The 21,447-nt window shown below is 36.7% G+C and overlaps 1 protein-coding gene across 1 annotated transcript in view; it reads right to left on the bottom strand.

Moving 5' to 3' along the window:
* The window catches only part of LOC132556631 (glutamate receptor ionotropic, NMDA 3B-like), a 97,413-nt gene extending 88,267 nt beyond the window's left edge, over positions 1-9,146 (bottom strand). The window contains exon 1 of the mRNA XM_060221070.1: positions 8,766-9,146. Coding sequence (XP_060077053.1) covers positions 8,766-9,146 — 381 coding nt within the window. The remainder of the gene's footprint in view (positions 1-8,765) is intronic.
* Positions 9,147-21,447: the final 12,301 nt, after the last annotated feature.

Below are 21,447 nucleotides of genomic sequence, written 5' to 3'. Positions count from 1 at the left end.
TGTAGGTGTGGTGGTCTTCAGGACTTGGATACAAAGGGACAATAACCTGTAGGTGTGGTGGTCTTCAGGACCAGGATACAAAGGGACAATAATCTTGTAGGTGTCTAAATGTGTAGGTGTGATGGTCTTCAGGACCAGGATACAAAGGGACAATAACCTGTAGCTTTGGTGGTCTTCAGAACTTGGATACACAGGGACAATAACCTGTAGGTGTGGTGGTCTTCTGGACTAGGGTACAAAGGCACAATTAACTGTAGGTGTCTAATGTGTAGATGTGGTGGTCTTCAGGACCAGGATACAAAGGGACAATAACCTGTAGGTGTGGTGGTCTTCAGGACCAGGATACAAAGGGACAATAACCTGTAGGTGTCTAAATGTGTAGGTCTTTCAGGACCAGGGTACACAGGGACAATAACCTGTAGGTGTCTAATGTGTAAGTGTGTGGTGGTCTTCAGGACTAGGGTACACAGGGACAATAACCTGTAGGTGTCTAATGTGTTGGTGTGGTGGTCTTCAGGACCAGGATACAAAGGCACAATTAACTGTAGGTGTCTAATGTGTTGGTGTGGTGGTCTTCAGGACCAGGATACACAGGGACAATAATCTGTAGGTGTGGTGTCTAAATGTGTAACTTGTAGGTGTCTAATGTGGTGTGGTGGTCTTCAGGACCAGGATACAAAGGGACAATAACCTGTAGGTGTGGTGGTCTTCAGGACCAGGATACAAAGGTGACAAGGACTTGGAGGTACAAAGGGACAATGTGTAGGTGTGGTGGTCTTCAGGACCAGGATACAAAGGGACAATAACCTGTAGGTGTGGTGGTCTTCAGGACCAGGATACAAAGGGACAATAACCTGTAGGTGTGGTGGTCTTCAGGACTAGGATACACAAGGACAATAACCTAATGTGTGTAGGTGTGGTGGTCTTCAGGACCAGGATACAAAGGGACAATAACCTGTAGGTGTGGTGGTCTTCAGGACCAAAGGGACAATAACCTGTAGGTGTGGTGGTCTTCAGGACCAGGATACAAAGGGACAATAATCTTGTAGGTGTCTAAATGTGTAGGCGTGGTGGTCTTCAGGACTTGGATACAAAGGGACAATAACCTGTAGGTGTGGTGGTCTTCAGGACCAGGATACAAAGGGACAATTACCTGTAGGTGTCTAATGTGTAGGTGTGGTGGTCTTCAGGACCAGGATACAAAGGGACAATAACCTGTAGGTGTGGTGGTCTTCAGAACTTGGATACACAGGGACAATAACCTGTAGGTGTGGTGGTCTTCTGGACTAGGATACAAAGGCACAATTAACTGTAGGTGTCTAATGTGTAGATGTGGTGGTCTTCAGGACCAGGATACAAAGGGACATTAACCTGTAGGTGTCTAATGTGTAGGTGTGGTGGTCTTCAGGACTAGGATACACAGGGACAATAACCTGTAGGTGTGGAGGTCTTCAGGACTGGGATACAAAGGGACAGTAACCTGTAGATGTCTAATGTGTAAGTGTGTGGTGGTCTTCAGGACTAGGGTACAAAGGCACAACAACCTGTAGGTGTCTAATGTGTAGGTGTGGAGGTCTTCAGGACCAGGATACAAAAGGGCAATAACCTGTAGGTGTGTAATGTGTAGGTGTAGGGGTCTTCAGGACCAGGATACAAAGGCACAATAACCTGTAGGTGTGGTGGTCTTCAGGACCAGGGTACACAGGGACAATAACCTGTAGATGTCTAAATGTGTAGGTGTTGTGGTCTTCAGAGCTGGGATACACAGGGACAATAACCTGTAAGTGTCTAATGTGTAACCTGTGTGTGGTGGTCTTCAGGTAGATAAATGTGTATACTAGGGATACACAGGGACAATAACCTGTAGGTGTCTAATGTGTAAGTGTGTGGTGGTCTTCAGGACTAGGGTACACAGGGACAATAACCTGTAGGTGTCTAATGTGTAAGTGTGTGGTGGTCTTCAGGACTAGGATACACAGGGACAATAACCTGTAGGTGTCTATTGTGTAGATGTGGTGGTCTTCAGGACCAGGATATAAAGGGACATTAAGCTGTAGGTGTCTAATGTGTAGGTGTGGTGGTCTTCAGGACTAGGATACACAGGGACAATAACCTGTAGGTGTCTAATGTGTAAGTGTGTGGTGGTCTTCAGGACTAGGGTACACAGGGACAATAACCTGTAGGTGTCTAATGTGTTGGTGTGGGACAAATCTTGATTGTTGAAGACTGGATATTTATGGAATGCCTTTTATCATTGATTTGGGCTGTGATATATATTTTAGAATGACAGGATTCTAATCCAACATATCAGGGAAATCTCTTTAAAACTGATATCTTTAAAAAGCGCACATGTAATGAAATTTGTAGAGTCAATATTTAAAATTAACAGATGTTATTATGTTTTCGTAGATTAGATTTTCTTGTCTAACGTTTACAGATTATAACGACTCCTAAGTAAGAGTCTAGCGAGAACCCATTAGAATTCATTTCAGAAACTGACATGGAACACTATTATTATTCTACTGGCACTTCCTCAATATCACTTCCTACACGTCTTCTTTAAAGATATACAGATCTCAGGCTTTGCACTAGAGTGTGAAGTAGTGTTGTCAGTGATTCTGCCGTGTGCAACAGATACTGTCTATCTTTTGTGATCAGGTTTTATATCTTCCATCAACATATGTTCAGCAAGCCAAAACGTACTGTTGGATGTGCGGCGTACGCCATCACTCAGTAATCAGCCTACTGCCGGAAGCAATATTGGAGAGTTGTGCCATGATAACAGTGCTGGCATGCCGATTTGATATATTGTCCTGTCTGTTTTGTAATCGTGAAGACACTTTTTCTTGACAATAAGGAAAGATTTTAACCAAATAAGGGTTGATTTTGTTGACGCGTTGGCATTTTTTTGTTTTTGAACAATTAGTTGTTTTATGAAGAAAATTACATTTTTCACAGTTCAATAATTAGCAGTAGTGAAAAGAGGACAGTGAGATCAGTATTAGTGTTAACGTATTTTTACTTAATATGACTGATGGGTTTTATCCACACATTGAATCTTGGATCAAAATATTCTACAATATAAAGACTGTTCGTATATAAATACATACTGAATTTTTAAAAAAAAATCAAGAAAATACCAACATCTCGACATAATCATAATCAATACTCAAATTCCATAAAACTTATTGTTTTTAGTTTTTTTAATTTAAAAAAAATGAACACACAAAATAGTCATACGGAGATTCCTGAAAAAGAACAGGAAGAATAAAGCAAGATGTTTCAGAAGAGTAAGCGTCTCATGCTTCATCGACTACTCTCCACCAATGTAATTCAGAATGAGAAAACACAAAATGACAATGTGAAGATTTCTAGTAACAAAATCATATCACAATTTGTACCATCACATATATGGGGATGTAGGTACTATCTCTACATAATAATTCAGGTGAACTATTGTCCTGTTTGCTTCCAGAGAACATTTGAGAATTGAAATGTCGATAAATGTGAAATATCAAATGATTTACCTTGATGTTGATACTTTGTCTAAATCATACATCTGTATAGTATGTATGGAAAAATATTGGTAAAACACAAGTGTCATAATTGAACTTTCCTAAAGTATTGCAGATGGAACTCCAATGGGCGATATCGTGTCAATATTTACATAATTATTACCCCGTTAGCTTACACTCGACTGCTCTGCATGTAGAAGTAAGAAATATTGCTTCTTTCCAATAGACCACTTAATTTGTGATACACCAAACAGCCTTTTTTGTTTGATGTCTTTCTTGGCACTATCTCACTTTACATTTGGCTTAGTTGTAAAAGTATAAAATGGTAGTTATTACTAATTGATAAACACCCAGGATATTGATAATGTAGCGATGAATTGTATATTATCAGTATAATGTGTCAAGGTGAGGAGTCTTGGTGGTGAACATTGGTAGTATACTTCAGTGAGATAGCACTATTCTTCCATTCCGCACTATCACAGGGTGGCTTGGCTTACGTTAATGAAGCTCACTCTCTACAACACGTGAACACAACTTACCTACATACAGATATCGTCCTTAAGTTGTCAAAACAAACCAATAAAAAAGCTAGATGGATAGCATACTTACATCTCGAAAATGTTCACATAGCTCTATATTGTTAACAAATAAATCATGAAAGTGAGCCCACTGTAAATGTTGTCACATGTATTCTGATGTGAAGGGAATGGTGAATGTTCAACAGAAGGTTTGTAAGGCGGCAATATAATACGCTGAAAGAGTGCAAAAAACCTCACATCGAAGTCATTAGGTCTGGCAACCATATCTGTTGATACTGACACTGGACAATAGGTCAGACGAATTGCGAACTACATTCCGTGCATTAGTGAGTTTTTGTTTGCTTTAATTAGTGTTTCTTTAAAGCGTGCGGAAATCTAATTAAAAACGTTTTAATTATGCATTATTTGGTGTTTTGTCGGGTTTGACACGCGCTGTTGTTTCCTGGAATGAATCTGTGTTACACGCGTCAGAGTAACGGTATCAGTGAAGTCACGTGGGAATAGAGTGATGTTATGATAGGATATGATAACCTAGGACTACGTAAATAGCTTGTCAAAGATATAATATAATATAAATACGTAAAGTAAAAACCAACACGTTAAACCGAAATACAGATTATCTTGGGACCATTTTGATTGCTTTGACTTCTATTGGTCATTCAGGGTCCACGAAGGTCATCTCTCATTACCTGAGAACCATTTTGATAGTTTTGACGGCTATTTGTCATCAAGGATCCTGGTATTTAACCTCTGATGATCTGAGAACCATTTTGATAGTTCCGACTGTCTGTTGTCATCAAGGATCCTGGTATTTAACCTCTGATGACCTGAGAACCATTTTGATAGTTCTGACTGTCTGTTGTCATCAAGGATCCTGGTATTTAACCTCTGATGGTCTGGGAACTATTTTGATAGTTTTGACGGCTATTTGTCATCAAGGTTCCTGGTATTTAACCTCTGATGACCTGAGAACCATTTTGATAGTTTTGACTGTCTGTTGTCATCAAGGATCCTGGTATTTAACCTCTGATGGTCTGGGAACTATTTTGATAGTTTTGACGGCTATTTGTCATCAAGGATCCTGGTATTTAACCTCTGATGATCTGAGAACCATTTTGATAGTTCCGACTGTCTGTTGTCATCAAGGATCCTGGTATTTAACCTCTGATGACCTGAGAACCATTTTGATAGTTTTGACGGCTATTTGTCATCAAGGTTCCTGGTATTTAACCTCTGATGGTCTGGGAACTATTTTGATAGTTTTGACGGCTATTTGTCATCAAGGTTCCTGGTATTTAACCTCTGATGGTCTGGGAACTATTTTGATAGTTTTGACTGTCTGTTGTCATCAAGGATCCTGGTATTTAACCTCTGATGACCTGAGAACCATTTTGATAGTTCTGACTGTCTGTTGTCATCAAGGATCCTGGTGGGTTTTACCTCCGCTGACGGAATCTCTTTCCCAGAAATGTAATCACCACTCGCGTGAAAACAACCAGTTGTAGAGCAGGCGTTTAGAATATTGACGGCAAACAATGATTGATACTTCTTTACAGGACATGCTGTTTAACTATCTCGTAAATTAAAGCAGCAATTTAATTGAAGACGTCTCACAGCTAGCTGTATGACAAGGTAATTACTCGCTGATTGGAAACTACAATGCTTGGATGACAGATAAGCTAGTTACTTTGTTTTGTGAATGGCTTTAATTTAGTTAAAATCATGTTTACAAAACCGATTCATATAACGTTGTCTTTTTCAAAATCGGTATGAATAACTGGGAACCATCAAAGCGAAAAATATGAATAATTAAGGAGGAAAAAGCGACTTTATTAAAACCAATGCGGAAGGAATGTCGATTAAATGTAATAAACGATACTTTAAACATCAGCACACAGTTAAAACATATATTTGGTTGTACAGTGTTTAGTTCTTAAGAAGTATTTGGTATTGAAAATTGATATTAATTAGTTTGTCTTGTTAGAAAATCTGAAATACCTGGACGATACATTAAAGGGAACGTTGTGTTTATGCATAGAGTGGAGATTAGATCCTGAGTTTGGGTTTGACTGAAGGCGAAGTCGAGTGTTAAAACCATTCATTCATGATCTAATTTCCAGTATATGGTTAAAGAGTAATAAATCGGAATAGCTAGGTCAACAATGTGATTCTCGACACATTTTCGTCCTCATATTTCGATGACACATTTGAGCATGTCGTTATCATAAATTTCTCTAAAGTGGAGGTCGATCACCGCCACAACAGGAAAAATGGCCGCCATAATTTGGCTAGAATCAAAATAATTGTCATGACAACGTCTTGGCAATTTATGAGTATATCGGAGATAGATCATGAAAATCATCCAGTACAACATTGTGTTACATAACCTTTGATTTGGAATTTGAATAAGAATGGACACACGTTGTCGTTTTCGTGTTATATGTAGGTCTATGTCTAGAAAATGTTACAACGTAATGAACTCCTTCGTTTGTACTTCTGTAACATAAACGACTATTTCTGATTATCTTTATCAACTCAAAAGATAGACACACGTGTTTACTTTGTTTAGTGTTTTACGTAGAGAAACTTGTTACATGTTCATACATCTACGTCTCTGTTCGTAGTGTCTTTACTGATAACAACATGTTATATACGTCTCTGATTGTAGTGTCTTAACTGAAGACGACACGTTATATACGTCTCTGTTCATAGTGTCTGAACTGAGGACGTCATGTTATATACGTCTCTGTTCGTAGTGTCTTAACTGAGGACGTCATGTTATATACGTCTCTGTTCATAGTGTCTTAACTGAGGACGTCATGTTATATACGTCTCTGTTCGTAGTGTCTTAACTGAGGACGTCATGTTATATACGTCTCTGTTCGTAGTGTCTTAACTGAGGACGTCATGTTATATACGTCTCTGATTGTAGTGTCTAAACTGAGGACGACACGTTATATACGTCTCTGTTCGTAGTGTCTTACTGGGGACGTCATGTTATATACATCTCTGTTCATAGTGTCTTTACTTGGAACGAAATTATTTTAATTTCTGTGTCCAAAGAGTCTTCACTGAGAGTGACAATTTTACAAACATATGCTTCTCCTCTAGGAGGTCGGCTATACACGTGTGCTGTTTCTAGTTAATTGTTTTTCCTGCAGGCAGCGATTTTTATACAGTTGGTAGTTGTTCTAACGGTTTGACAGAATAAGACTCCTGAAGAAGGAGAGATGATAACAATAGATATATGCTAGTGTTACCAGGCGTGTATACATTGTGTTGATAATACTATTTGTCTAAACCTCGATATCGGGATATTCTATGTATTATTTATTTCTTTTATTTCCTTTTTTCATTATAGTGAATGCTATCTTTGAATTACACCATGTAAGCGTGCAGACGCAAACGAACCTGTAATGATGCCGAATAACCTTGGTGTAACCTTGGAACTCGACAGCTACACTAGTTAATAGCATGTATTAAAATAAATAAAATGATAAAAGCTAAGGCGAACAGACAATACTATTACTGTATTCTTAATACGACAGTTCTGCATGGTTCATGTGTTTTTTATATTGCTCTATGTTTCATTATTCAAACTAACGGTCTGTCACACGCGTGAAGTGACTATTCAAGCATCTCTTCTACAGCATTGAAACACCGACTCTGAAAATAAACATTATATCAACTACCGGGCATTTATCTCAATGTGTGTTGGTTTTAGAACCTATATTATTCATGATTTCGATCTTTCCGGCGGAATTATTCATCGTTTGTATCATCAGAGCAGAACGTGAAACCATAGCGATACGTTGAAACGTCAGAAGTTAAAAGAATTGTAATGGCGATGAAATATAGACTAACAATCAGATACCAAATGATGCATATATTGTCATAGTTGTAGAAAGTATCACAATAACGATACAGTTTTTTATAAGCGCGAATTGTCTGACTTTGTCCTCTCGGTCTATCCTATAAACATTGGATGTAAACGATGTGTATTAAAAAACTAATGCTTCGTACGGCACACATACTGGCGCGCACACATACACACACAGATATGCACGTATTTTTATAAAAAAAAATCCTAGATGCACGCCTAAAAATCGGGGATATTTTGATAAAAGATTGCATAAATTATGCAGGACTATAACGACAATATAATAATGGACATCAATATACCTAACATGTTTAAGATAGCCAAGCTTTTACCAAAGATAGGCATCAGTCGGTAACGGAGCGCGACGACATAACATGAGCTGGAACTCCGACGTGCGTAACTACCTTCCGTGTTTAAAATTGACCCACTGACCTTTGTAAAGATATTTTGAGGACAGTGCTAAATCACCGTCTTTCCTTCCTCAACCTCAAAATATAATCTTTAATACTTGTTGAAGTACTGATTATTTCCAATGCTTTTTTAAAATCATAACTTTATACATTTCTACAAAAACACAGATATTTTTTTCAGACTTTGTATATTGAAAATACATTTTTCATATTTCATTCAAGGAGCATTTCTTCCTACAACACTTTTCCCCAGCCCTGTCCCTCACAACAAGTCATGTCCGTCACATCAGATTTGATAACACTATTGAAGTTAACGAAGATGAAGTACGTTCTTAATACTTTTAAATGTGAAATAGGGTTTAAAAAACATCATTATGATAGCGTGTCGTTGAATTTCTTACAGCAAACTAACAACACTTACCTTTGAGTCTGTGTGGATATCGTTTTTTATATATCCTAGTACGGGAATTCCAAGCGGTTCCGTCAGAAGAGTTAGGGCATTTACAGTTTCTTTAGAACCCACCACTATAAAAGCAATTGTGTTATTGCTTTTTAACACGGAACAGATTCCCTTTAAGCTGTCGTATAGATTGTTCATTGAAGGAATCGTCACACCTTGTAAGATACCACCGTCTGACAAATCCTGGTGTTCCTTTAGAGAGTTGTTAAATATGTTGCTAAAATGTACGAAATCTGGTTCCTCAAAAACGGCGCCAATACTTACACTGTGTTGGGTGATGGACGCGCCAGGAAATGTAACAAATAGGCTCGCAAGTCCATGTAGAATTAAATAAATCTTCATTTTAGTTTATCCATTGGTCGAAATACGGCACATTCTACAAAAAACACGTGATCTTAATTCTCCGGTTTTGGACAAAACCTTTACACACATCACTCCTCAACAACTGTCGTGAAAACTAAAAACATAACTGGTAATCCTTATCCAATGTCTATCCCATCTTTATAGGAAACTTTCGCACTCGCTGGAATTATTTTTTTCTGTTTAGCGCCTTGTTTTAAAATCACTATAATATACACTCTGGCATCCGTGATGGAGCTCGCATTCTTTTGTTTCGCATTGCATAAGCTGTATTGTCCTGCTCCTGAAGATGTTTAATGGAAGCGGAAACATTTTTGACCGTCTCGTTCAGACACCTTAATGTTTGAAGATAAGAACACACAGCGCATATACTATTTGAGACGCTGCGATGACAAACGTGCGTTTCTCACAATGATCGGTCACACGATCTTCCATCATGGTCAAAGACGAAGCGTACGTATTCGTTTGTCATCATTTGGCGGTAATTCCATTTTCTTTCAGTTACACATTTTCCCGTTGGGAATAGGTAATATTTGTGATCCTGTGATAAGGTTATATTCAGGAATTGGAGTAGCATCGTGTGATGGATTGGCCACACTCTCCACACTGTGCCCGTGTCGAGCAGGGCCTTACGTGAGACTGGAGCATTAGAAAATCAATCCTTTGATAGCTAGGCTAGGGATCTGTGTTCGTCAAATCAAAGCCTTTGCTTCTATTCACGTATCTAATGAAGAGTCCCCAAATACACCTTAAACATGGCAACCAAAACAAAGGACTAATAATTAAACTGAGTTTGATAAGTGAACCCTATTTTGGCGGAGTCAGTGACACTGGTGTTTGTGTACAATGTTGATATAGCGTTGACTACTGTAACAGCTGACAATTTAAGGTCTCATCTGCTTGTATTGTTGTTTGATTGCCAGACCTTGGCTTGCTATGCATGCATTGATCACTTCAATGTAATTGACAATTGACAATTTCAAATATCATTCTGGTGCTTTGAACCACCTGTTCGTTATCTCTGACTTTGAGGAGTTAATTATAGCATCGATAAGTACGCATATTCTTAAAATGTAATACATCAATAATAGGGACGTGGAAATTGCATCTCAATAACATCCTTATCAAGTCCACGAGGACCTTTACAATTACTTGCACGCTACAATTTTCAGTAACGTCTGTGCTCTAAAACTTCTGAATTAAATTCCATTTTTAATTAAGACTTAAATCATCCACCTTTCTAGCTTGGGCACACCCTTAAAACAACACAGAGCGAGGCGTTACTACCGAAGCCAGGAAATGAAGATATGAAAACCCCATTTTAGCCGCCTACTTTAATCATATAATGAACACATATCGAGACCAAATTTACTCACTACCTGTAGGGCTTATGAAAATGAACACTTCAGATTTACACACAGCAATAGGATACAGCGAACACTAAATAGAGAAAAGTCGACTGAGCAGAATCAAAGTTGATCGAAATACGGAGAGAAACATTAATCAACTTTATTGAATGTCAAGCACATGGACATACAAAATGAACGACGGGGCCCTGTGTTGTTATACACTTTTCTTGATTTCGCTCCTCATGAAAAAAGGACAGGAAACATGGTGTTCTTTTAAGTGTACGAGAAGTTTGCTGAAAAATCTTGTCTAGTATACCTCCAAATCTAAAATTTACATTTCTGTCGTTCGCTTTGGATTTGCCTGAGTCGTCTCGAAGGTTTCAAAACTGAGGCCTTTAGGAACGTCTATGAGTCCTAGAAGGACGAAACAGCTGTATGGTGCAGTCCATTTATTCTTTGGCACAACTATAGCAAATTCTCAATCTATATTAAAAATGTGCTATTCATTAGCGTCTTTTGTGAAAGCTTCCGAAACTTAACACGGATTATGTTAAGCAGGACTCATTCTCACTATTTTACATTCGAAAATCGTAACAAAAATGCTCGATCGTCCATTTCACATTTGACATTTCAACTCGACGTATTGTAGGCTTTAAATAAAACTTTGTGATTATCCCTGTATGCTCAATTCTGAAGATTCTTTGTCAGAAAATCGGACGTAGATGTACATTAGAAAAGTTGTTTTAGTAATTGTATGGAAGAACCATTACAGCTATATATCTATAATGACATAGTGATAACCATTGACTCCTTTTTTGGGTTAGATATTAACTTTCAACCTATTTCAATTTTGTCGGCCAATCGACTACTTTTTTCAGTGAGTTATTGACCAATCTACGTCGAAAATGTTGAGTTTCCTTGTCCGGCATTTGCTGTGCTATCATATACGATCGTCTAAACTGAAGTGCGGTGTAATATTTCACTGCGCTGTTTCCAAAGAATGCTAATATTTTTGATTTCGTAGTTAAATTCTCGTCAGTCATCCATTTCTTCCTGCTTACAAGTAGCAAATTGCTATTTTTATTTCCTTTCAATTTATCAAAACATGGCAGTTAATATGAAAGGCGTCCACTGCAGTGGCATCACAAGTATATGGAATGCATATTAATAGTGAAAGTGTATCATCATTTAATTGTTTATTACTGGTAAATGTGGTTTCTCTAGCTATTCCTATTGTCACGAGAAGGATATGACATTGCTCAGATTTTGTTCGTATTTTCATGATGCGAGTTGTCAAGGAAGTTGAAAACATATGTGTATGCTTAGACCACCTTTTCCAAGATATCAGTTTTCATCCGTGTCTTTGTTTATTCTTGTTAATTTTGATATTCTGTTGATTTCAATTATATTCCTATGTGTTTATTGTTTCTGTCAGACATCATACTTTGAACACTTGTCAGGAAGGATGATATTTACGGAACCACAATTGGCTCATTTCTTTTCCGACTAAATTTAGAATGTCAAACTTTACAGTTTAATCAACTCAGAAATATGGTATTTATTTGATCAACAAGTATGGTGGAAACGTTTAATTTGTACATGTGTAAACGGTTTCGTATAGAAAATTAAAAATAGAAAAAACCAGCAGAAAATTTGAAACCAATCTGTCAACAATGATACTGTACTGTGTAGGCGATAGTGTTGCTCATGTCTAGGTAGAACATGAGAAAGTGTGTCATTCCTGTGTACATATGCAGGCAGGAAAAAATCCAGCCTGTCAAAGCTGAATGAACATATATAAATAACATATATGTTTATTTGGTTTTATAGTGCGAACGTCTTTTAATATCTATGGCCATGAGTGCATGTAATGAGTGTGTGTTTTCAGGACACCCAGCAGGACAAATCATCTGGTCCCATTATAGTGACAACGGGCAAACCTGCTGATCATTAAGCAGGACAACAGTAACTGCTGTAAGGGGTCAGGGGACAGAAACCAAAGATGACATCACAGAATGGAATACTGCATTAGAGGTCAAAATTGAGGCAGTGCCAAAGAAAGACGTGTTCAAACATAGTTCGGAGTAACGATTAAATCCCAGATTTAGTCACCTCTTCCCGTCATGGAAAAAAGGACAGAAGTTACAGTTTTTATGCCTCACAAACATTTAATAAAGAATTGTAGAGAGCGTGTGAAACACGTGAGAAAATGTGCCATCCTTTGTATACGTATAAACTGAAAAATATCTTAAAACGTAGAGAAAATGCAGTATTCATGTGTGTAGTGATTTGAAAATTACGCTATCGTGCCGTCCATGTATGTACATATAGAGGGGTTAAGAAATTATGTCCTCCCTTTTATGCACGTATGTCAAGCATCAACCATGTGTACATTTGAGATGACAGAGAAATTGTTTCGATCAGGCATTGCAGGAAATGAATGATATGTGCCATTTCCACTGCTTTCTGTAACCACTCGGAGGTATTAGTAGAAATTAACTAGCTGTACCATAACATATTTTGCCATAGATGAATTTTTCCTTGTCGTTGATATGGATATATATATATATTATTTACAGACTATAACAAAAGACAGATGACCTGATTCTTTGTGTTACATGTAGGCAAAACAAAACCCGCGTTAATTTCATGACTTGTCATGATGTTCTACATTTAGAATGTGGAGAGGAATATCACAGATAACGCTGGCATATTCTACGGATCCTTTCAATTCAAACTCCTTAATGAAATTGTGGAATTATTCTTGTTTCACAGACCAGTCAAGTTTTAAGTCTTTTGATTAAGATCAAAGCAACTTACAACAGAAGAAGCCAATTACATGTCATCTTCTCTTTTTTGTTCATCACATTACTAACTGATTACACTAAGCTCTGGTGTTGCATGTGATTTAGTCTTCACAACGATTGCATGTTTTGTAAATTTTCATAATGGAGGATCCTCGCACACTTCATGTGATAACAGCTGTATAAACATCACCTCGTGATTTTGTGTGAGGTTAAATGGTCAGTGTCTTAAATAAATCATTGGCGAGGCACTTTTGTCTCTCTGTCCCGGGCCAAAATACAGCTTTATATCTTATGACACTGACCATGTATTCTATCTATCCCGCAACATTGGTTGAAAATCAGACTGTTGTGACTTTTGTTTTTCACTCTTTGATTACCTATCGTTGACGTTACGCCGAATTTTGCCAGATGACGGACGTAAAAGTAATTACTCCGCAAGGAAATATTATTTCCAAACTTAATCTGATATAACACTGATTTTATTAATTTTTATAACATGTGAAATCACTCATTTCATCAACTTTTCATATTTCTAAACGTAAAGTCTCTTATGGTTTCCCGGTGTTATTCGGAGTTAGATATGTTAGATTATCGTTTGTATTCCTGATGATTCCGTTGAATTATTATGAAGTGATAAGTATACCATATCTATTTGTTTGGTTCGCATTTTGAGAACGTCACATTACTCCAGTTTTTTTTTTTTTTTTTTTTTTGTTTTTTTTTTTTTGACAGATTTCGTCACCCAGCATACGTATACACGTCCATAACGCATTGAGGATTCCAGGGGAAAAAATCCGCTGTTCATCAATCTTGAGAATGATGTACGACTTTATGACATAATTTGTGATGAAATATTGCCTTTACAGTCTTCAACGTTTTTTATACTTCCATTTAATCTCTAGCCTCTAGCAAAAGTAATATTGTCTTTTCATTCATTGCAAATAGTAAACTGTTAGTAATGGCTGAGTATCTACCGCGGATATGTATCGTACTAAACTATTAGTGTTAAATTACATGTCCATCCCTGCATCAACCGCCTGTAGCGCCATTGCAATACGCTACTTCATGTAAACCGTGCCGTTAATCAATCATTTTCTCACATATTTTTATAAGAGAATACATTATCCGTGATCTCTACTCGTGTAGTGAATCGTGCACGTCCAAATGTGCGCGTGGAACCCTAGTGGATGGTAACATACCGCAGGCAAAGCTGTTACCAGTTTTGTCGTAGAGAAATCAATAACCGTCATCTGTTTTACTTACAGTTTTATCTCCTACTACTGTCACACCAATACTACACAGCCCTCATGCTTCAAGACATCACACAATATATTCACTTATCAATAATGTACAATGTATGACGGCTGTCAGCATTCTCTACCTTCTTCATGATTCGCGCTCTGTGTGATTAGTGCGCGGTCTGGTTGTAATGTCGATATGGTTATGTAGTATAGTTGACTGTTAAACAATTTATCCTTCACATGATTTTGAGGTTTACTGTTGTAAGGAAGTAATAAATCTTTTTGTCATGTCGATTGTTTTTTCCCCTTATATAGAACATTGAAACTATACAGTAATCATTACATTCGCAACATTCACTCTTTACCAACAACTTCACCGTCATTTCCATGATGAGAATTTCAATTTCGCAGGAGAAATATTAAAGTTCCTTCATTTACGTTGCAAGATTCTTGTGTAATAGGAAAAATAAAAATTAAATGGAAAATATCCCATCCCTCCTGGTCACGGCACCAAAAGTGTACACGTGGTAACGAAAAATGAAATTCTCTACAACGGTTTAAACTAACAATTTCTCGCTCTCGATCAAGAAACTCGCCCGCGTGGTTGAGCAAAATTCTCGAAACTTCGTTCTTTGGTATGTCCCTCTCCTTCCCCTCAACTCTGTTTTAATATGACTCTATACTCTACTTCCATGTATCTGCTCTTATATTTCATAATTTCATATATTCCTTTTATAGCTTTTGGTGATAGAGGACGTTAAACTGTTATGCTTTTCTCATGTTTCCCGTTGTGAAATACAATACAATAGAATAAATGGCGGATCCTGTAATCAATAGCAGTTTTTACTGAAAAATTAAACAAAATATTAAATTAACATTATATTTACAAAAATTACAGTTGTCCTTTATTAAAGCAGTTTCATTTTTTATTGATTCCAAAACATTAAGTTTGCCGGCTTTGAAATGCCATCATACTAAAACTTATTGGTTCAGACTTACTGATACCATAGCAACGAAACGAACAAAAATGTTTCATATATAGTAATTTGCTTAATATAATATAAAGCGTGTTTTCTAATGAGATTCCGTATACGATAACTTCAAAATTTAGGGAAAAAAGATTGGCAATAAAAAATCCTATGTCAAATATATTTTATTTCGCGGAGGCATTTTAAACGTGCGAAAAATTCAAACTCATTGATTTTTCATTCTTAACGTCCTATCACTACTGGCGTAAAACAGATCATTATCCGTGTACAAAAACAATTGGAATTGGTATATACAACGGTGCAAAAATCGTGCATGAATATCGCTGAACACCATCGTCAGGTAACATAAATCTTCATACCATCAACCCCACACCTGCTGCTTTTACCAAAGCATTCTCATTTTCTAATATGTGAATTTGACGTCAATAACACTTGTCACTTGATACATACTAATTGCTTGTTTTCAATACACCACGATCAATGCGTATTTCTGTCATATCTGTAAACGTGAGAGAGGATATCAATATGTGCCAAGAGCTTGAAGTCCAAGACACGACTGCCTCCTCTATAACAACCACTCATCTCGATTCTAGCTTTCAATATAACTATCAGGAACTGTCCGTTAAGCTATATATGATATGATATGATATAAACATGTCACACTTAATTTCAAAGATATTATATGGCTATTTGACAGTTTCTTTGATACACTGTGCTTGTTGAAGACTGACGAGATACCTCAGTAAACAGGGTTCGGAGAAATGCAGGATGATGGGTGTTAGAGATCATCATCCCATTGGGAAATGCTCTGGTTCTTTGTGTGATATGTCTATCTTGATAGGTTGACGTGTGTTGCTGGTGACATTGATGAAGCAGAGGATACATACCCCTTCCACAAAACCTGTACTCATATTTCTCTTAAACTGATGTTAGTCAATAATTATCATTGTTCCATGCTCAATAATTTCTGCATTGTTCGCAAAAACACTCAAGACAATAATGGAAGGAATATTTACTGTTTTTAAACTGAAACAAATGCGATAAATGAGGGCAAAATTCTAACATGGTGACAGTTCAAGGTTTTACAAAAGACAAACAAATTAATGACTTCCTTCAATATAAATTTAGAGTTTGATACAGAAGAGGCAAATTATCTATCAAACACATAGATTTTTGTCTTTATAAGAAAAACACAACGAAAATACATTTAGAATGAAAAGCATCTATCGCTCAATCGGCGACATCCAACAAGTAAATGTAGATGAATTAAAGAAATGTGACGTGCTCAAAAAGAAAACCGGAATAATAACCACGATTTTCTTCAATAACTTTGTAACTGAAAAGTGGAGATAGTTTCTAGGGGTTTCCGTTTAATATCTTATATATTTTACGAGTATGTCAAAATATCAATATTTTTCACGAACGCGAGGCACGGGTGAAAACTATAGATATATTCTGTCATGCGAGTGAAACGTATGTAATACCTGAAAGAAAGTCATTTATTTGTTTATATATTCTATCTATTTGTTGATTACATTTCAAAAGAGAAAAAAAACACGAATGAAAAAAACAACTATATCCAAACAAGAACAAATCCGGCATTAAAAAGTTCGGGAAATAATAGCGCATTCTTTCACATTATAGAGTTTGACGTTACTCTTGACAACAAGACAATGTCATTTTAATTGGCAATGCGGCATTCTACCATATAATGCTGAAAATCGATACCAGAACTTTTTACCTTTCAAATTATGATTAAATTTTATTGAATGTCAAAACTGCAGTGATGAAATGAATTGATAATTCATTTTTTTCAAGTTGATCAATTCAAAATAGAATGATAAAATAACATGATTTTAACGGTAACTCTGTGACGGTATATCTTCATCATCGATACATCAATATCAGGAAACAAAATGTAGGCTACACTAATTTTGTAATTGTTTACCGTCTTCAATATCAGGACATATAATAGAGACTTCACTTACTTTATAATTGTTTACCGTCCTCAATATCAGGATATATAATATAGGTCACTGTTACTTTATAATTGTTTACCGTCCTCAGTATCAGGGTATATAATAGAGGCTACACTTACTTTATAATTGTTTACCGTCCTCAATATCATGATATATAATAGAGGCTACACTAACTTATAATCGTTTACCGTCCTCAATATCAGAATATATACTTAAGGCCACAGTAACTTTGTAATTGTTTACCGTCATCAATAAAAATGGTCTATTAGATTTGCCTAGAGATGGACTGATTATTCAAGGGAAGACTTTATTTAAGACTAATAAGGAACATTCGAAAACATTGGGTTTACAGAATGTATATATAGACAAACATTAAGTAATCATGCTGGTGTGATATTCCCATTGTCTGTAACAGACAAAGATACACTCTTTATCAATACGACATTATTGGTATTACTTGACGTTTCTAATTCCAGGCTACAGTAGGACAGACAAGTGTATGTAAGCTTGAGGATGGTTAGATAATATTGTCATTTACGGAGAGGTAATACATTTTCTCACATTTACTTCCTTTCGAGAGAGGCAATCCACCAAAGAGAGTTCAATAAATCCCCATTCTATTACACAGCCTTGTTTGATATTCCTTTTGGATAATTATGTCTGCTTATTGATTTGGCAATAAAATTAATTCAATGTTGAATATAGATAAGTTTAGTTTGTCTTAAGCATTTAAGGAGACTAATCACTGTTGGTTTAGATATTATCAATGGCACTTTGGTCTGATGATGAGGTTTTTAACATAGATCCGGTACACCATGATATATTTTTATCTCCAAAGTTAGCCCTTCAATAAAAGCACTAACATTAAAAATCGAACTCAAATATTTTCCATTAAGATGAGTAGTAAGATGGACTTAACACACACATATATATACGAATTACATGACGGGTGTCATTTATCCCCCGTCCCGCTTCAGTAATTACTCTCACATCCTCCCCTCCATCCTATCTCCCGCTTTAGCTTTAGTTCTCTCACATCCCCAATCATCACACGTCCCGCTTCAGTAATTACTCTCACATCCTCCCCTCCATCCTATCTCCCGCTTTAGCTTTAGTTCTCTCATATCCCCAATCATCACACGTAACGCTTCAGTAATTACCCTCACATCCTCCCCTCCATCCTATCTCCCGCTTTAGCTTTAGTTCTCTCACATCCCCAATCATCACACGTCCCGCTTCAGTAATTACTCTCAAATCCTCCCCTCCATCCTATCTCCCGCTTTAGCTTTAGTTCTCTCACATTCCCAATCATCACACGTCCCGCTTAAGTTTAACACCATCATCAAGACGTGATTTGTTAGGTCAAGGTCACTGTTACTATTTTGTTCAATTCATAGATTTTTAGAGTGATATAGCTTGTGGGACCGGTAGGAGACTTGTATTGGTAAAGCAATACTCAGTATACTTATACGTCTGTGCCTTTTATCAAGAGAACTGAAAAGACCAGAACAGATCTGCTGTTCGCTATGCAAGTTCTTTAATCTCTGTTTTGCTTTGTCCACTTTTGCTGTCCCTCTTGACACCCGCTTTCATAACACCCTTGATGATGCAAAGACGTTGAAACAGCTTGAATAAAATTACAACATTGGACGTTTTTGTTTTAAGATTTTCGGACCTATGTTTGAAATATAACCTTAGTCAGTAATGTCTTATATTCACGCTAACATAGAAACATGTTGTAATTTTTCATTCTTAGATCAATGTGTTACATGTAGCTTAAAATTTTCAAAAATACATGATTAGGATGACTAAGTCGAACATATAATTTTTTGTGTTTTCTCCACTTCCTGTAATTGACAAATTACATACATTCCAGAAAATGATAAAGATGATCCAAAATAGATCACTGAGCGTACATTCTAGAGTAGATGATTCAATATTAAATCCTAAATAATATTTCCCAAGAGTGACTGTTATCGAAAGAAACATGCAGCAAGACATGTCGATGTCAATTATATTTTATACTCATTAACATTTTATTTATGAGTATTTAACCTGATCGATTATCTTCTTCCTCGCGAACGTTTACCACCAGTAGATAATATTGAACACAGATTTATGGACGGTCAACTCGTCTATGATTAACAAACCGGAAATTAATCCGCAAACGGACAGCTCGTTTTCTTCCTGGAAATAAGATTGAAATGAAAACACGATGATTTATTATAATTAAACAAGACTTCGTTACTGATCACCGATATCCTTACATTAGATATAAGTGTATTAGTCCTTAATGGGAAAATGTCAAATGAGAAAAATACAGGACGTTTGACAAGAATTATGATACTAATTTGAAGAGAATCATATTGTTAATTTGATTCTAATCAAATGACAAATATTGTTGGACAAGGAATAACACCTACGTTTGTTTCCCTGTAATTCATATAAGTTATCGGAATAATGCAAATTTACTGTCATAGGTTTTAAAGACTGAAGTGTGTAGTAAATTGATCCATATGAAAGTGTGCCAGCCAAGGTCATGTTGAATATTAAACGTTGTCGGTTTGGTTATGAAATGAGTCGGATGAATGTTTTATATGGTTAAACTGTTTGCTTGGGTCCCTGCTTCCTAAATGTCACGGTTGATTAGCCTATATATATACCAGGTGTTAACACTTCACAGTTGATTAAATTTGGATACTGATATAGTGAATCACACCTATAGTAATATATAACGCTAGCTGATGACACGACTTTCGTCACTGGATTGTGGAGAATGAAGGTTAATGAAATGTTTATTGTCGCTATCGAGATCTCAGATGCAAACGTTATATTAACTTGTGGACGCTCTGTGTCAATACAATGCTGGCATAGCGTCGAACTTGTAAATTGCACTATTTCAAGTCTCATTTTCTGGATAAAAATAGGAAAAAAGTATTGTACACTCTTATATGTCGAAACACCTACAAACGGAGTCCTGAAATATATACAAAAAGGTTATTTTTAGTTATTACAAACTCCAGAGACAGTTATGTATGCATGATATCTATCATTTAAATCAATTTGCTTTATTATCATTTTTGATAGGATTTCTTTCGCATAAATGGTGTTAGAAGGATTCCGCTAAGCACATAAAATACACGATGGTGACAAACGCAGTCGTGTTATAGAAATACCACTTGTTATAATTATTTAGTCCAGTGTACAAAATCCACGAATGTCAAGCTCGGCACTTGTCTCCAGCTGATTGTTTTCCCAAGACAAAGCCTTGATTCTGGCTATCCCTGGCAATCAGTGTCTTATCATTATCGGCCATGATTGACGGTTGTAGCACTGACACGCGTTTAACAGTATCTTTGTGTCTGAGGTGTGTGTCGCTATTCTTACACTTGGGCAGGTCTCTCCTGCACCAACAGAGATCAACAAAGGTGACAGCCATACGTCTCTGCCAAACCATGGCCTAGATGACTGTTTTAGAACTGTAATGGCGGTGTCCTGCATCTAAACATCTCGCCATTGTTTGGCGACTTTCCATAAGATCAACATAAATTCCTGTGTAGTGTGGAACACTAAGTAACTTATTTCACTCGACCCGAAAGCTCGCTTGACATTTAATGACAAACTCGATTACGTGATGTTTCCCGGCAACAAGACAGAGTTGCGATACCAGAAAGGCAAAACATTACAAAGGCCAACTCTAGCTTTAATTAATCGGTGCAATCTAACCCTGCCAGAACCATGCATTACCGTGTAAAAAGCTCGTGCATAGAACATTTTCTTCCAATAAAAGCAATCATGACAGATGAGGACTAACACCAAATTTATAATTACCTCGGACAATAAAAGTAACGAAAATTACCTTAAGTTAACAGAAATGCGTCGTGGCAATGATATCAGTAGGATATAAAAATATCTAAG

This window comes from Ylistrum balloti, unplaced genomic scaffold (assembly GCF_031769215.1).
Source record: "Ylistrum balloti isolate Yb309-2 unplaced genomic scaffold, AGI_CSIRO_Ybal_v1 Utg369650, whole genome shotgun sequence".
NCBI classification, from domain to species: domain Eukaryota; kingdom Metazoa; phylum Mollusca; class Bivalvia; order Pectinida; family Pectinidae; genus Ylistrum; species Ylistrum balloti.
The sequence above is the reverse complement of the archived record's forward strand: the minus strand, read 5'-3'. Positions and strand labels throughout refer to the sequence as shown.